This window comes from Chelmon rostratus, chromosome 17 (genome assembly GCF_017976325.1).
Source record: "Chelmon rostratus isolate fCheRos1 chromosome 17, fCheRos1.pri, whole genome shotgun sequence".
NCBI lineage: Eukaryota > Metazoa > Chordata > Actinopteri > Chaetodontiformes > Chaetodontidae > Chelmon > Chelmon rostratus.
In genome coordinates this window covers 5695512-5713906 of record NC_055674.1, presented here as the reverse complement: position 1 = coordinate 5713906, position 18395 = coordinate 5695512, and the positions used below count along the sequence as shown (strand labels likewise).

General features: G+C 44.2%; 1 protein-coding gene across 1 annotated transcript; it reads left to right on the top strand.

The window, feature by feature from the left end:
- Positions 1-464: 464 nt before the first annotated feature.
- Positions 465-18368, top strand: aclya (ATP citrate lyase a). The gene is made up of 28 exons (XM_041956210.1): positions 465-594; positions 2930-3109; positions 4358-4480; positions 6359-6421; positions 6513-6703; positions 8678-8757; positions 9356-9486; positions 10589-10707; positions 11271-11407; positions 11527-11588; positions 11677-11794; positions 11942-12096; positions 12790-12883; positions 13200-13341; positions 13481-13649; positions 13738-13842; positions 13939-14135; positions 14209-14290; positions 14379-14489; positions 14622-14749; positions 14832-14925; positions 15090-15244; positions 15332-15482; positions 15580-15723; positions 15900-16013; positions 16128-16210; positions 16583-16659; positions 16769-18368. Exons 2-28 carry the CDS (start codon positions 2951-2953, stop codon positions 16861-16863), a joined length of 3279 nt encoding a protein of 1092 aa, XP_041812144.1. The 5' UTR covers positions 465-594; positions 2930-2950; the 3' UTR covers positions 16864-18368.
- Positions 18369-18395: the final 27 nt, after the last annotated feature.

Sequence of the window (18395 nt, the reverse complement as noted above, 5' to 3'; positions counted from 1 at the left end):
GTGTACTGTTAAATACTGGTATTATATCACAATGCATTATATCTTACAAGCTCGTGTTTTGTTTAGAAAAAATCTCAAAGTGATTTGTAACTGAAAATGAGTAGATAAGCAATGAAAAAACCTAAAAAGCACAGTAGTTAAGTAATGCACTAAGTTACATTCCTATACCACTGCTGTATCAGTGGCACAATGAAGTGGAAAAAATATGTATGAGACATGCAATTAACACATAATGGGAAGTGGATACGCACATGTTGATAAGCACACATATATTTAAGTCTGATCTGATTTTTCCCATTGTCTTATTTACCGTTTGAACTATTTTCCCCACTTCGTGTCCGTCCCACCGCGTGGTCCCACTAATTCCCACTGTCGGTGAAGGCAGCACGGTGTGCAACCAATCAGAAGCGAGGAAGCATCAGCCGAGCCTATCGGCAGATGGGCGATGGAGACAAAAATCACAAGAGACTCCACTGTCCGGCACCTCTGGTTCCCATCGACGGCGAAGCTGGAGCACCGCTGAGAACAATCACACATCCACCCACAGCATCCACCCAGACCCGTGAAAGGAAGAAAAAAATCAGCAAAAAGACGGTAAAATACTTACTTTTTAAAATACGCATTTATTTTTTTCACTTCCTCCTCGATCTCCTTCTCTCTGTGTCTCTTTCTGAGTCAAAAAAACAAAAAAACAAGTTGAACTGCAGTCCAGCACAGCCCACGTTAAGCCTCTACTCTCGCTACATCATTGTTTTTAAGAAGTTTGAGTAAGTTTTCTTTGAGTGATGATGTGGATATTTACCGAAAACGGCATGCTGTCCAACCGGTTTGTAAATGAATGAAACGGTCGTCTGATTTCTTCCTTGTGGGATCAACAGTATGACTCAATACTTTGGCAAAGCCAAGCAGGTTTTGTTGCACAAGTTAAAAGTGAATATGAAGCTACAACTTACATCTTTCATGCCTTTTTTTTTTTTTTTTTTACCCAATCAGATTTTTTGTGTGTGCTGATTTAGACCCCCCCAGCCATCCATCATCCCGTTTGTAGATGTTATGGTGCCTCATCTCAACCAGTGTTGCTGCAGTTGTTAAGCAGTGATTTATTTAATACCTCTGGCAGGTGAGTTGCACAGAGAAAGTGGATGATGAATGGGACCTGGACGAGCTTTGGAAGAGCCATGTTTTTGCCTGGCCTGGAAGCAGCACTGTGGTGACTCAGGGACATTCATGATCAATAGTGAGAAAGGTCCATGACAGTCCCATTAATCCCTTTAAGAAATAGCTGCCAGGGCTGCAGCGGAGAGCGGGGAGTCCTGTTTGAGCCGACGTCAGGGCTCTCAGCCTAATGAACCACGTAGAAGGAACAGATAGAGCAGGTACGCCATCCTGGTGATACACGGTGGTAAAGATGCTAATTAGTGAGAGCTTTGGTATTTTATAGCCTTAATAAGCCACATTTCTCCACTTTTCTCAATCCTGGTGTATTGCAATGATGACATTTGCATCTGAAGGATCAGCTGGATCAATCATCTGTTGGAGAGTGTCATCCTCCAGTCCTGCCACTCTAACTTGTGGTTGGCTCATTGTTTGTAACAGCAGGTGTCACTTGCACTCAGTTAGCCCAAAAACACAGACTCCTTCTCAGCTCTCATATTTGTTTGATCTGAGGTTAAAGCAAACTTTGTGCCCATTATTTTTATGCATTTTAGTCAATGAACCTGAAGACAATAACACGTGCGGCAGGTGATGTGTTATTATGGTCTTGCAGGTCAAAAACCATGTTTCTGCAAAATGCACAGCATATTCTTGATATTCAGAGAAGGCAACAACAAGCTGCTAGATTTCAGCACAGAGAAAAATAATAGCTGTTAGAGATTTTTAATCACATTTTGATTTATAAATATGACTGAATATATACATATGAGAGTTCCCGTTGGTGGAATCTGCCTGTACGTGACTTTGGTCTGATGCTAATATTAGCAGTGTTGGTGCGTCATCGCAGGAACAAATGATTGAATATCTCTGCTTTTAAATTTCAGTGCTTATTTTATTTCCATCTAGAGCTGCAACGCTGAGTCGATTAATTGATTAGTCAATTGCAAGAAAATAAATAGTCAACTGGTTTGATAATTAATTAAGCATTTCAGTAAATTTTCCAGCCACAGTGCCAAACATTTGCTGGTTTCAGCTTCTTAAATGTGAGGATTTGCTGCTTTTGTTTTACATTTTATAGACTAAATGATTATTGCATTCTGCCAAAAGGAAGAAAAAATCTATTTCTTTTCACTGCATGAGTCTGTGCTGCTTTCCAGATTTGCTAATAATCGGTCAAACCTGTAACCTGTGTAGATCATTGTTCCCTGCAGTGGTGTGCTGAGAGCGAGAGTCCAGTTAGTCTGCACACTCTGTGCTGCAGCTCCAGTAGGAATCTGATTGTTTGAGTGGGAAATAAGTGCCCATTTAGTGTGCAGGTCAAACAAACTGAGGCTGATTGTGTCAGATTTAGCTTCACTGGCTTCTCTGTGTCTTGCTGGGTTCAGCATGAGACAAACTAAATAGATCTGACTGTGCAAACAGACTGAAGACCTGAACCTGCAGTTAGAATCTAACTTTCTTGCATGTTTCTTCATTTTGTGCAGTCCAGGTGCATCATGTCAGACAGTGTTTCTGATATCATTCGTGGAAAATACAGACTTCAAGGCCGCCTTTCAATCACCTGGTTAACAGACCATTTCCCGACTGCTCTGACAGCAGGGGACGTCAAACGTGGTGTTTTTGTTTTTCTTATTCATAAGGGAGAAAATTACGCCCTTTAAACTCCTGTGCTCATTCTTTGTGTCTGTCCATCTGCTTTTCTGTATTCATCCATGCATAGATCTGCTCTGTATTCATCTATCTCACTGCTCACCTCTCTCTACCCGTCTGTTAGGCCAGTCTAGCCTAAGCAGTCATGTCGGCCAAAGCCATCTCCGAGCAGACGGGAAAGGAGTTCCTCTACAAGTACATCTGCACGTCGGCAGCCGTCCAGAACAGATTCCGCTATGCCAACGTGACGGCTGAGACAGACTTCGACCGACTGGCGCAAGAGCACCCATGGCTGCTGACAGAGGTGAGCACAAAACTGTATGTGGACGATAAAGTAAGATTTACTTTAGCTGAGTGAACAGTTAGTTGTTGCAGTGTAGATTTATAGCCCATAAATGCCTAAAGCACAGTCTCCGTTAAGCTTGTGGAAAATGAGCTCCTCTTTATGGAGACAGTTACTTCGGCTGGCAGCAGAGTGTTCTCTGGGTGCTTGTTAGCCGACGTCACAGACAGCAGAGCGATCCGGCAGCTCTGTTACATTCTTGGTGGAAAAGAAGTGTGAATGCAGAACAGAGAAGCTCTCTTTTTGATTCTTAACTGGGAACCGGGAGGTCAGAGTTCAACTAGGTTGTCGTGCACACAGTGCAGTCTTACCATATCACCTGCTTTCAGATCAGCCCTCACTGCTCCCCGTCGCCGATCGATGGGCTGTAATAGAAGCTAATTGAATGACTCATCTTGCAGGACAAAATATCATTCTCCCCGTGCGTCTCCCTCACGGCTGAAGGTTTTTATCTAGAAGGTATGAGGAGGATGTGGAGGGCAGATACACGGAGATATGTGCTGCGGTAGGACTGATTAGGAAATTGCATTAACTTTCACCCGCCGCCCTCTCTTCCTTTGCTCCCTGGCGAGCACCCAGATACTAATGGCTCCACTGTCATAAGTCATTCTCTTTATCTGACTTGCAAGTGAGATGAAGGCAGGCTCCGTCGGTGGGGGTTGGATGTAATTTCGCTCTTGCGTCAGAAGGGCCTGCCGTATATGAGAGATTAAATAAAGCTCACATCAACTTTCAGGTGATGCATATCATTTGGGAACTTTGGATTTGCTGATGGACTCAAATATCTCTGAATGATAACATCACTAAATAATTAAATATCTGCTGTCTTATGTTGGAAATTAAGATGAACAGATGCAACTAACGATCCTTTTCCTTTGACCTGCCAGTTCTTGATTAATCTCTGAATCAGCTGTTCTATAAATTGTCCAGAAGAACTATGAAAAATGACGAGTACAATTTCCTAAAGCCAAAGTTGACAACTTCTAATGATCTTTTTATTATAATAGCTCACTAGCAAATATTCACATTTAAGAATATATAGGAATAATGCAATAACTTACTGTAAATGATTGATCATCAGAATTGTTGCAGATTAATTTTGTGTTAATCAATTGACCAAAGATCAGTTGAAAAAGAAGATAAGATAAGGCTAAGTGTAGTCACTTGTTACTTCTGCTGAAACAGATGATATTTATCTCTCTCCTGCAGAGGTTGGTGGTGAAGCCGGACCAGCTGATCAAGAGGCGAGGGAAGCTGGGCCTGGTCGGCGTCAACCTGGACCTGACGGGCGTCAGAGAGTGGCTGAAGTCCCGCCTCATGAGAGAGACGACAGTACGTCATCCACCCTCTGCCTCTCTGATGTCTCTCAGCCAATTACCTCCACCTGACCCCTGTGTTTGACAGTGTGCACTTTGCTGAACACTCCTTAAATCAATATTATCCCAGTGCTTTAGTCAGATCCGCCTCCTGTTGCCCTTTCCTTCACCCTCCTTCCCTCTTTAGCACTGATGCATTAGGTTTATGCATGTTTTTTTTTTCTTCCTGATGTATGTTTGCTTAAACAGCTGCCCAAATTGCTGAGCGGTTCAGTATCAATCTTTTGGTACTAAATGAGCCCAGTCAGCTGAAGCGTGTGCTGCTGGTGAATAAACAGTCCATCCATCCAGTCAACATAAGCGTAAAACATCCATCACTGTACCACTGAGATGCTAGCTGTGCCTCATAAACCAAGAAGAAAGTTATAGAGAGACCAGCATGGGATGGGTCATTAAAGAGAGTGTGTGTGTGCGTGCGTGCATGGTGTGTTTGTGTCTGTTGCAGCAGTGAGGCTGCGTGGACATATGTCTTCACAGATGAGATGAAACTGTCCGCAGCTGCACATGGCGGTAAATAAGAATGAATGAAGCCTGTGCTGTGCTCAGGCCAGTGTTTCAGCTTGTATGCTGTCTTTAACAGTAGAAGTAAGTAAATTAATTAAGTAATTTCAGAGATAAATTACTGCCATTACATCGTGGACAAACTCTGGTGCCTTCAGTTGTTTAAGGTGCGTTGATGTACAACAAATCAATAATCTTTGTTTCATAATATTTCAGAAAAATTAGCAAAATGATAAATACAGCTAGGTTTCGCTTTAGCCATGCCAGTACTTGTATGACATTCCCACCAACCTTGGGCTGTACTTTGTCTTAAGTGCTAATTAGCAAACATTAGCATGCTAGCACACTAAACTAAGATGGTGACATAGCACACCTGTTTAACATCAGGACGTTAGCATTGTAATCATGCGCATGCTAGCATGCTTACGGTAGAGTTTAGCTGAGCTGCTAGAATATACTTTTAGTCTGGTTCCCTAGAAATGTGTTAGGTGGGTTTAAGTAGAAGAAATGTGCAACTGAGTGTAATTAGCTTGGACTTATGCTGGAAAGAGCTAAGTTTCATCAGTATAATTTCTAGCTTGTGTCTCGTCTGGCTGCTAGCTGTTAGCTTATCTTGATAAATCACCAGAGTCACTGTTTACTGGGACAAGTCAGGTTAGACACCAGTGGCTTTGAATAACTTTATTTAATAGAACCACGTTTACACTTCACATATCCCTTCACGATATTCCAGGCTGCTTCACTCCATTAACTGAGTATTTCACATTTTGTTGAATCATGTTACCACAAATGGTGAAGTTGAATCATTCATGGCTCCTCTTTTGTTTCCTCTGTGAGGCAGTGATGGAGCTGTCTCTTCATTTATCTGAATTGGCCTCAGCCCCTTGTGGGTTTTTCAGTCAGATTAGATTTTTTTCCCCTCCAACTGTCACCAACCTCCTTTTTGTTCGCACTCTTCAAAAATGGCAACTCCCTCTCGACCTTTTATTGTTTTGCTGCGTTCTCTCCGGCTGGTCGCTCTCTGCCTGGTTGCTTTGCGCCTGTTGGCCTTTAACACAGGAGCGATGACAGCCTCGCCAAATGAGCTGCGGCTGCGTTGGCGGGACTTCGCCTGGAGTGATACAGGATGACGTTTTCTTTTTCCTCCTTCTCAACCTGTCTCCTCTCTTCTTTTGAGACATTTGGGCTAAGTGGTGGCTGTGTGTTCAGATGCTGTAGTGTCTATTTTGAACCCATGGGAGTTCATGCTAATATGTTGTTTTGCTCCAGCTGTAGCTGTTGTTTACTAATTATTCCATCCCGTTAAGAGAATTACTTTCTTGATGATCCTCAGGTGGGAAAAGCCAAGGGCGTGCTCAAGAACTTCCTCATCGAGCCATTTGTGCCCCATAAGCAGGTAAAGCATTCCTTATTTAGCAGCAATGATCCGAGATGTCCGGCAACGAGACATTTATTGACATCTCTCCTTTTAACGGGCCATTGTTCAGGAAGAGGAGTTCTACGTGTGCATCTACGCCACCCGGGAGGGCGACTACGTGCTGTTCCACCATGAGGGAGGGGTGGATGTGGGAGACGTGGACGCCAAGGCGAAGAAGCTGCTAATTGGGGTGGATGAAAAGATCAGTGAGGACTCTGTGAAGAAAGAGCTGCTCACCCACGTCCCCAATGACAAGAAAGCGTGAGTTAAATGAGGAAGTGTGTTTTTAATGCGTGTGCAAAACTTGTACTGGGAGTGGACACAATATTGACAATATAATACCTATTGAATCTGAGAGAAGTACAATATCCTGAAGCGTTGGTGCTAATGTAAGTTTGTAAGCTTACTAGTTATTAGAATTTGCTTTTTTGTAGATCAAATAAGCCTAGACAAGTGTTTCTGTTATTGTGGCCAACTGGTGCATATTTGGCTTACAAAGAAATCATGCAGCATGTCAGCATATATATTTAGTTTCATACTCCATATATGCTAAACAATGTGTGCTTGAAATAAGAAAGCACTCTTTAAATTTCCACTTCAGCCTCTCCGCAGCACAGCTGGAGGTATTTTAAAGATCAAAAGACAATGGAAGTGTGCAAATTAACATGGTCATGATTTGTGACATTTATTATTAATAGTCCATTTCACCACTACCGGTGTGCTGAGCTAGTTCAGCACACACTAAGCTGCTAAAAAAAGACCCCAAAAAAGGCGAAAAGAAAGCATTTTCCATTACAGAATTACACCCCTGACCAACAGTGGAAAACAAAAGCATCACAAATCAAGTAAGAGAAAGCACTTTGGTATTGGCAGTAAATGTGGGGGGAGCAGGAGGAGAAGGGTGGGGGTTTCCATTAGACAAATGACAGTCTCCCTCCTCTGCTTCGCCTCTCTTCGATCAGCCCCCGCCCCCAGCCTTTTTTTTTTTTTTACACAGCAGCCACATTCAGAGCACGTCGGTTTATTTTGATGGGTACGACGCAGCGGCTCGGCCCCTCCAGCCCCTCCTATCCATCTCTCTGCTAGTGTTCATGTGACAGCACATTCTGGCCGGACTCACTGTCTTGGCTGACATTGAAGAAGCTGCCTCAGAAATCACTCTGCCAACCCGAGCTGGCCCCCCGCACCCGATACACTCCTCTCCTCACCCTCCTCTCGCACTCTGGATTAAAAACTTGGCCAGTTTTCCTGCCCTCCTGTCAGAGGCAGACATGGGAAGCTGAGTCATCTGGGGTTTCGGTCGCAGTTTTCCCCCCACGGGCCAGTCGGAGGCCTGACAAGAGGCTGACGTGGTTACAAAGGCTCCGAGCTGCCTGCACAACTGACAGGCAGGAGAGGAGAGCAAAATACTGCCCCCTACACCTCCTCCTCCCCAACAGCAACCCCCCACTCCTCTCTGCTCTGTTTTGACATGTGAAGGAGGAAGTAAATTAGATTTTTCCTCCTCTACAGCAAGGCTCTCTGCAGCTAATTTACAGGTGGACTGTTTCCTGTTTACCTTGACAATCCTTCAATGATATTGCCTGTAGTTTGTCATCATGTAAATTATAATGGCAATAATATATATTTTGTTTTTGTACAGGGAAATCCAATTGCGTAGCCCAGAATTGAATAATTAAGAATTAAATACCTCTGACTTCATTTTGTTGTTGTAAAGGAAATCTGGTTTGCAGATCAGTAGTAGTCCAAAACATATAAGCAAAACTACCCAAATAACAGCCTGTCTATGTTTGTATATTTATGTGCTATTAAAGATGTAAAAACGTGAAGTCGTGAAGGGTTTCACATTGCAATGCTGTGAGTGTTAAACAAGTTAGAAGGTAATTAAATGAGCATTTTGAGTATTCACTTTTTTTTAATTTTTCTTTCTCCTTAAAGTTATCCTTCACATTTATGGCTGCAACCAATGCTATTTTTCATTGATAGCTCATCTAACGATTATTTTCTCCATCAATCACTTGTTTTGTCTACAATATGTCAGAAAATGGTGAAAATTGTTTTGCTTTATATTTAGCATATAAAGCAGAATATTATATAATATATACAATTTCAGCTGTAGTATGATTACAACTGATTATATTGTACTACGATTAAGCAGACGTGCACAGTCCATTGTGGTGCTGCAGCAGCAGAGCCAAAGATGAATTTCATCTGTTGCATGTCATCTCTCTGCAGGGTCCTGGCCAGCTTCATTGTCGGCCTCTTCAACCTGTATGAGGACCTGTTCTTCACATACCTGGAGATCAATCCCCTGGGTGGGCTGCTTTTCTTTGTTTTTCTCAAATACCCTGATGTGCTGTGTCTGAACGAGCAGCGATGATGGCGTGTGCACTTTAGTCCAACACTGATTCATAAATATGTTATCAGATTATGAAATTAGAGAGGAGACATCAAAAGGAAATTGGGGATGAAAACATCAATGCATGATAAAAACATCATCTTGAATCCAAGAGGCAGAAGTTGATTCTGCCACATTTTTAACACTGCAGGAGGAAACATTAAATAATTCATGCACTCGCTGTTTGATGAAGGCAGCGTGTGTTTATAATGGAGTAATTGGGCAGCAGTACATGCCCCCTGGCAGCTGTTCCTGTGGATGCAGCGTGGCTGCTGAGACCGGCTCTCCCTGCTTTGATGTCACAGGGTCTCCTCGCCTCATCCACACTCCTTTTCCACCTCCTGCGGGGACGGCAGGGAGGCTGTGGTCACCGGTGCCCGAGCATGGTCCCATCATGACCTATTTAAAGCGTTACAGAGTGAATCTCAGTTGGAGGGTGTTTGGAAACCTTGTTGGAGTATAGATCTTAACACTTGTGTTTTTTTTACCCCCCCCCCCCCCCGCGCTTCTCTCAGTTGTCACAAAAGATGGAGTTTACGTGCTGGACATGGCAGCCAAGATCGATGCTACAGCTGACTACATCTGCAAGGCCAAGTGGGGCGATGTGGAGTTCCCTCCACCTTTCGGCAGGGAGGCATATCCTGAGGTGAGGGAGGCCTGGAGAGACAGAGCTACTGTAGGACTGAATCAGATTTCAATCTGTCAGCATCACATAGGTGGTGTTCTTCAAAGAGGAAAAAAAGCTTACTGGACGAGTTGAGAGAGATGTAAATTGAGCAAATTTCAAATCTTAGAGCTAACTGAGGTCCATTTGCTTATTTAAAATTCGATAATCACAAAATGTAGAGTAGAAAATGTCAGTGCTATAGCCCAACAATTTAGTTTTAAATCAATGGGCTAAACTATGACGTAGATTTCATGTTTCATAAGACGTAAATAGTTTGATTTTATGTGCCAGCCTGAAGAAAAAGAGAAATTCTCAGTGGGTTTATCCGCCGCTTCTGCTCTGTAGCAGCTCCTCTCCCAGCTGCCCCGTGTTGAATTAATGAGTAAGGGTGGCACCAACACACAGCTGTTCATCAGCCTTTATGACTCATTGTGGAGAGGTATGGAGACATCCTCAAGTAAAGGTCATCTGGGCAGAGAGCTGTGTTAGAAAAGATCTGATTTTATGTGAGATTTTCTTTGTTTTTTAGAATCTTTTAGTAACATTAATCACCAGCGTTATGGAGGTATTTTAATTTGGAGGGTTTTGAAAAGTCTGCATGACAGTGCAATAATAAACCTAATGTGGGTGACAATAAAGAAATTAGTTTATATAGTGGACTTTTTTTTGTATCTCTGGCTGATGCATGTAGGAACTCGTTTGAGACAGACTGTCTGTGCACCAGCCGGGCTCTAATTGGGCTGCTGTGAGTCTGGAGTGAAGGAGAGGGACAGCGGGCGGCTTTGATTGGAGGCTTTTTTGCTCTCAGCCACCAGCTGTGGCCCCAACTGTCACAAACAACCACTGATGCGCATCACATCCACTGTCACTCTTAATACTTGTACAGTTCTTCCAATTAATAGCTCTTTAAAATCTATGCAAGCACGGGTAATGAATTGTTGGCATATGGAGAGGTGCTTGTGCAGCCTTGCTCTGATTAGGGCTGCAATCACACACACACACACACCCCTCCCCCTACATCTGTAGCATCCATAAAACCCGTCTCTCACCTCTTCATTGACCTTTTCTTCGACTTCTGCAGGAGGCCTACATCGCCGACCTCGATGCCAAGAGTGGCGCCAGCCTCAAACTGACCCTGCTCAACCCCCGCGGCAGGATCTGGACCATGGTGGCTGGAGGAGGTGCCTCAGTGGTGTACAGGTACCCAGTCACACTGCCAGCGCAGGACTGGACTACATAAAACAAAGGCAGAATGTATCCGCATGTCTGGTTGCTTCACTTTATCCTCACTGATTGATTGCACTGCACATAATTAGGTTTAGCATTAGCAGAGTGTGCCAGCGATGCAGCAGTGAGACTGATGGTGCAGCAGCTCCGACTCTGCCCGTTCAGCTGCCTGCTAAATTTGATGTTGCCATTTTAGTGAGAGTCTGGAGGAATGAGCGGCGTCTCCGTCACGCCGCCGTCTGTCGGGGGTGTAGAGCATGACGTGCAGACACATCAGCCACGACTAATTATTCCCCCTGTGCACTGTTAAGTTGTCTGTTTACAGCGTTAATTCAGAACGGAGAGAAAGAAGTTCACTGAGTGTTCATGAGAATACTGAAGTTTAGTTTCATAATCTAATTTTTTTAAACATTGTGTTCATTGTTGGAGCTGAGAAGCTGGTATACCACCAGATATGACTGTCCTAGGAGATACACAGCTGTTGCTGCTCACGCTTTCTCCTCTGTGTGGGTGACTAATGTAAAACTCTCTCCCAGTGACACAATCTGTGACCTGGGTGGCGTCAACGAGCTGGCCAATTATGGGGAGTATTCAGGAGCTCCGAGCGAACAGCAGACCTATGACTACGCCAAGACTATCCTGTCTCTGATGACCAGAGAGAAGCACCACGAAGGTAGGAAAACTGCTCCGCCCAAACTTTTTATGCGTACTCAAAGAGCGTGCGTGCACTCTTTTACTTATTTATTTATTTCTATATTTCTAAAATAATGTTTCCATCATCATGTTTTCCAGGAAAAGTTTTGATCATTGGGGGAAGCATTGCAAACTTCACAAATGTTGCAGCAACATTTAAGGTACGGTATCACATGCTTTTATGTATGAGCCTTAATATTACACACTCTGTATCAGTTTATCCACTGAGCATATTCTTGTCTCTGCTAGGGGATTGTTAGAGCTATCAAAGACTATCAGGTGCCACTAAAGGAGCATGAGGTCACCATTTTTGTCCGCCGTGGAGGCCCCAACTACCAGGAAGGTCTCAGAGTGATGGGAGAAGTTGGTATGTTGTACATTCTTACTTTGCACTGGTTTATATTTCTATATATTATGTTTCTCTGTAAGTGTGAAGGCATGTCTTGAGTGCATTTATCTGCAAGCACCTGCTGACTTTCGAACACACTTAATTGGTTCTGCCTGCTCTCCTCAGGCAAGACCACTGGGATCCCCATCCACGTCTTTGGCACAGAAACCCACATGACCGCCATTGTTGGCATGGCACTGGGCCACCGGCCAATCCCCAACCAGCCTCCTGTTGCCGCCCACACTGCCAACTTCCTCCTCAACTCTAGCGGCAGCACATCGGTATGACACCTACTGACCCCACGGAGACAAATAGGCCGTCACGATGTTGTGTCGGCTCACTGTGCAGAGACTTTACATCATCAGCTCCATCAGTCGTGTGGCACAGTTTAGTGAGTGAGCAGAAGACTCGCATGCCACAGCTTCTGTTTCAGTTATTACTCTCTTGTCCTTTTGGTGAACCAGATTATCAGAAGGCCAGTGGCTCTTTTGTATAAGAGCATCATGGGGCATTGTGCACTGCTCTCACTCAAATAGCTGTGAGACCACAGTCGGTAACGCACTGCGACTGCCCCGAGGCGTCCATTAAGACTGGGCAGCGCGTGGGCTTTCAGCAAAGTGAGCCCGTGTGCCTGCACGTGTTTTTACACATCACTACAAAATAAAAATCTAAAACAAAAAAAACATGCATTTTCATGAAATGATATGACGAGTTTAAAAAGATTTAAAGCACCACAATCCTGTTAGTTGTTCCACGAGAAGAACACTAAGACTCATGTGTAACTTGTGTGCAGGTGATGTCTTTCATAATAATGAGGCTACCCTGTCCTTTTATCAAGCCTCAAAATATAAAGGAGCACTGTTATGCTGGTTAAAGCAGATCAATGCTCAACAGAGCTATCCTCATTAGCACGTATACTTTTGCAAATATGCACAGCAGAATAAAAAAAATGTCTTTTTTTTTGTTACTTCCAGACTCCAGCATCCAGCAGAACTGCCTCTTTCTCTGAAAACAGAGCCAGAGTGGAAAGCTCACCAGCCAAAAAAGCCAAAACTGGAGCTCCAATTGGTGAGAAAAGATACACACACACACACAGAGAGCACTGGGACACCTTTGCACTGTGACTACTAAGGCTTTTTCATGCATGACAGTTAGATGCCTTGTGATCACGCATGGTTGAATTCAGGTATTATAGCTCCCCCTTTGGAGAGCAGGAGGACTCGGTTCAGTGTACTGATACATAATTGGATCAACAGCGAGCTAGATCAACATTTTTTTATTTGTTTTTGTTGTTGTTGTTGTTGTAACTATGGAAAAAATCAGCATGCAGTAGAGCTTTTATGGAGCTGAATCACTTTATCTGCACATTTTCCTGTCCCTGTAGCCAAGGCAACTACCCTCTTTAGCAAACACACCAAGTCCATAGTGTGGGGTATGCAGACTCGGGCAGTACAGGGCATGCTGGACTTTGACTACGTCTGCTCCAGAGATGAGCCATCTGTCGCAGCCATGGTCTACCCGTTCACGTAAGTGCGCTCTGTCCTTCACTGTTTACTTTGTCCTGCTGCCAGTGTAATGGATCTTTATTGTGGATTTAACGTAATAAAGATCTCTTAAGTAAACGGTGTCCTTTCACTGCGTGATGAATGCTTCTCCACCTTTCAGTGGAGACCACAAACAGAAGTTCTACTGGGGCCATAAAGAGATCCTCATCCCCGTGTATAAGAACATGAGTGACGCCATGAAGAAGCACCCAGACGTGGACGTGCTCATCAGCTTTGCATCTTTGCGTTCGGCCTTTGATAGCACTATGGAGACCATGCAGTACCCACAGGTGAATGCCCCCTCATCCTGTGCCATCTGCAAGGTACTTAAGAGCTGGGAAAAAAAGAAGTCAAGCCTTTCTATCTGATTGCTTTCAGATTCACACCATTGCCATCATCGCTGAGGGAATCCCTGAAGCTCACACCAGGAAGATCATCAAGACCGCAGATGAGAAGGGCATTACAATCATTGGGCCAGCAACCGTCAGTCTTGCTTCACTTCCCACTATTTTTATCTCAGTGCCGCTCTGTTCTTTTATCGGAGCAAACCAGCCAATCTGTGTGTGTGTTTTTGTCCAGGTTGGAGGAATCAAGCCAGGCTGCTTCAAGATCGGGAACACTGGAGGCATGCTGGATAACATCCTCGCCTCCAAGCTCTATCGTCCAGGCAGCGTGGCCTACGTGTCCCGCTCAGGCGGCATGTCCAATGAACTCAACAACATAATCTCCCGCACCACGGACGGTGTTTTTGAAGGTGTGGCCATTGGGGGAGACAGGTATGTAGATATCTTATCTGCAGTATGCAGGAATGTGGGTTTGAGCTGGCGTGTAATTGTCACTGTTCTGCAGATACCCGGGCTCTGTGTTCACCGACCATGTGCTGCGCTACCAAGACACTCCCGGAGTGAAGATGATCGTCGTACTGGGAGAGGTGAGGAAGAAATCCACACACGCTGGTTCCTGCAGCTTTGAGCAGTTATTGATTTGCTACATCCTGTGCCTCTTCCTTCCTTCTGCAGATTGGAGGCACAGAGGAGTACAAGATCTGTGAGGCCATTAAACAGGGCAGGATCACAAAGCCGGTGGTGTGCTGGTGTATCGGCACCTGTGCCACCATGTTCTCCTCGGAGGTGAGAGTGCAGGTGCAGAGGCTGGTGCATTTCGGGCACCGTTAGCCTGCTGCATAATGAGATATTCAAGAGATTAATGGCAGTTTTAAAGACATTTCTGACCCACGTTGAACCTTTTTTCCCCCTCCTCAGGTTCAGTTTGGTCATGCAGGAGCCTGTGCCAACCAGGCGTCTGAGACAGCAGTAGCTAAGAACAAGGCTCTGAAGGAGGCTGGCGCTTTTGTCCCCAAGAGCTTTGATGAGCTGGGAGAGATCATCAGGTCAGTGCACATTGTCATCTTTGTTTGTTCGTATACTGTTATGATTCCTGAGCTTATCTCACAGTCTTTTTCATCTGTTTAGATCTGTTTATGATGACCTTGTTGCCAAAGGAGTTATCCAGCCAGCCGAAGAGATGCCTCCTCCCACAGTGCCAATGGATTACTCTTGGGCACGAGTGAGTATGCCTGTGAACGACATCAGTGTAAATCAAGCGTTTAGATCTCAGACGGGGTAAAACAAAACTGAAACAAATCATGTTGTGTTAAAATGAGAAGGATGACAACGAGTACATGGTGTGAAATCTTTCCTTTTTCTTCTTGTGTCTGTTTGTCCCTGCAGGAGCTGGGTCTGATCCGTAAGCCCGCCTCCTTCATGACCAGCATCTGCGACGAGAGGGGTCAGGAGCTCATCTACGCCGGCATGCCCATCACTGAGGTCTTCAAGTCAGAAATAGGCCTGGGGGGAACTCTGGGGCTTCTCTGGTTCCAGCGGAGGTCAGCCTCTTAACCCAGCAGCTGTGATAGAGAAACTCTTGAGAAATCCTTGAACCACACAACAGTTGTTTCCTTCTTGACGTGCAGGTTGCCGAGGTACGCCTGCCAGTTCATCGAGATGTGCCTGATGGTGACTGCTGATCACGGCCCTGCTGTTTCTGGTGCCCACAACACCATCGTCTGTGCTCGAGCTGGCAAAGATCTCATCTCCAGCCTCACCTCCGGCCTTCTCACCATCGTAAGACGCTTCAAACCTGCGATTCGTCTACTCGATTTGTCGTCCTGCAAAAGTCAGCCGTGAGCATGTCTTTTTTTCCCTGTTTGCCACTTCACAGGGAGACCGCTTCGGAGGAGCTCTGGATGCTGCAGCAAAGCAGTTCAGCAAGGCCTTTGATAGCGGCATGCTGCCCATGGAGTTTGTCAACAAGATGAAGAAGGATGGGAAGCTGATCATGGGCATTGGCCACAGAGTCAAGTCGGTGAGTACCATGCAGGCCTGGAATTTCATCATTTAAGGAACACAGGGAACAGGGCTGCCATGTTTGCTTTGGGGATAGAAATATCATGTAGAGGACAAGCACTAGAGATGGAGGAAAACAAGACTGAGTGGAGATGGGAGATTTTGAATGAAAGGCAATTATCTGTGCTTCCCCAGATTAACAATCCAGATATGAGAGTCCAGATCTTGAAGGACTTTGTGAAGCAGCACTTCTCCTCCACCCAGCTGCTGGACTACGCTCTAGATGTAGAGAAGATCACCACGTCCAAGGTAAGGTTGAGCACTTCATGCAGTCATTCACAGCCTTTTCTGAATAAATAACGCTTATAACGTTTTTAAATAACGTCATCCTCTTTCCTTTGTGTGTTGATTTTGTTACATTAGAAACCCAACTTGATCCTGAATGTGGATGGCTTCATTGGTGTGGCTTTTGTGGACTTGCTCAGGACTTGTGGTGGTTTCACACGGTGAGCCAGAAAATACAGGACATATTTACACAGTTTTACGCCTCTTAAAGGCCCTCTCTGGCTTTATTTAGACAAAATAGAAGAACAAGCATCTGAGTTACATTACTGTGTTGAAGCCATGGAGCAGGAGAATGTAGATCCACGGCTCTTTGACAACTCAGACCTTTGTTTTCATGCTTCTACTTCATATGCCTTGGACTAACTTAGAGCCAAACAAGTGTCAGGCTCATTTAAATGTTGATATAATAAATAGGTGGGAAGAAATACTGGGACTACAAGGAATTGTTGTACAGAAACACAAAAAATTACAACTATTATGCCTCCATTGTGTGCAGCCACTCTTACCCTTGTTGTCCATCATACCAATCACAGGGACGAAGCTGATGAGTTTGTGGAAATTGGCGCTCTGAATGGCATCTTTGTCCTGGGACGCAGCATGGGGTTCATTGGTGAGTCATTTCATGTACAGAAACACTGCTGTGGTGTATATAGTGTAGTATGTATACGTATGCAAGATGGCAAACACTTCAACACAATCAATCTGTCCTTTTTCCTCAGGACACTACCTGGACCAGAAGAGGCTGAAGCAGGGTCTCTATCGCCACCCGTGGGATGACATCTCCTATGTGCTCCCAGAACACATGTCCATGTAATCTGTGGGACTGAACCAGAGAGTGTCAGCCCTCTGTCCCCGGAAAAACCCTCGCCAAGCTGTCAGTCTCCCGCCCATACTGTGATATGGCACCCCGAAACAGTGGCATAATATAGTGAAGTTGTTACGATTAATATAGCTGTAAATTGCAAATATTTGAAAAGAATAGAGTACGTTTTTAGTTTTGCAACCTGTTACTGCTGCAGCTCTGTGAATATTAGTAAAACCAGCTAAACTGTGAAGCTCCAGACAAAGTCAAAGTCAGCGTGCTCAAGATGAGTCATGTATACAGGTGAGGGAGTAAAGGTGGCTGTTATTTACCCCCAAATATTACATCACTGTTGTAATAACCCAGCATGTGTGTCTGTATCACAGACTGTTGTGTCTCTGTGCAGCTCTCTTCATTGTGCCACTTTGAGAACTGTGAGCTTGCTGCAAGGGGTGAACATGTAGTGCAATAATACCTGTAACATGACGACGTACTGTAGATCAGAGCTTTATTTATGTATAGGTGTATTAATAGTGAAAATTCAATGGTACAAAATGTTATTGTGTTGATTTTCTCTATTGTTTTTGACACAGTGGCAAAAACGAAACATGCGTGCGCTTACTGTGGCAAACGGGACCATTTTATGAGTCATTCCTGGCAGGTGTTGCCCCCCAGAAATATTCCTTCTCAGCTGGTGGAAAACGTGGGTACTTTCTAAATTTGTCTTAATGGAAGTGGAGTGTTGTTAGTCATAAGAACAAAAAATAAATATAAAATTTGAATGTGTTTTCTTTCCCCAGTTATTTAAACGGACAGGAGCGTTTTACCATAAACCCCAGGAAGCTATACTACCATCATCTGAGAAATTAGCTATTTTTTAAAAGTATACTTGGTATATTAGCATAAATACACTAATCCCATTACAATGTACTGATTATCAGCACTATAAGACAGCAGCTATTTTAGTATATGTCATATGTTTTATGACTTGTATGTTAGGCGTTCATATTGTTCGAATTAATGGACGTTGTTCCATCCTACCGTTTTGTTTCTCTGTAAGAGGATTTTAAAGGTCATTACATACCCAACGCTGAGCATTTCGCTCCATCCATCACTCACTGACTTTGTTTATTTGAGCAAAACCAATTAATCTGACACATGCAGCTTACAAGCCTCACCATGACACGTTTCTACATTTGTCTCCAGTGAAGAGAAACTGTATGGGGTCAATCTCATAATCATAACACTCAATTCTCTTTGAAATGAAAGGAAATTAGACATTTTCCTCCACAGTTTATGGGGTCTGAAATAAGATGTAGTGCAGCCGTCATCAGCGTCATCTTTTTATGTGAACGTGACAAAACTAGAAAGTGTCTGGACGACCAGAAGCCTCACCAGTGTTGTCGTGTCCCAGTGTTTGTTTTTAGCTGTTTCAATGTGAACTGAACGTGCCTCTGTGTGGATTTGTTGTAAGTTGACAACTCTGTAATTGAGTAAAATAAAATGTCATTAATGTAATGCAATAATACAGTGTGTGCATGTGC

What these genes read in the sequence shown, in the direction of transcription:
- aclya (XM_041956210.1), top strand. Translation starts at nt 2,951, where the DNA reads ATGTCGGCCAAAGCCATCTCCGAGCAGACGGGAAAGGAGTTCCTCTAC. An exon ending in GAGCTGGGAGAGATCATCAG is followed by an intron (nt 14,750 to 14,831) that starts GTCAGTGCACAT and finishes TCATCTGTTTAG; the next exon opens with ATCTGTTTATGATGACCTTG. An exon ending in TTGGCCACAGAGTCAAGTCG is followed by an intron (nt 15,724 to 15,899) that starts GTGAGTACCATG and finishes GTGCTTCCCCAG; the next exon opens with ATTAACAATCCAGATATGAG.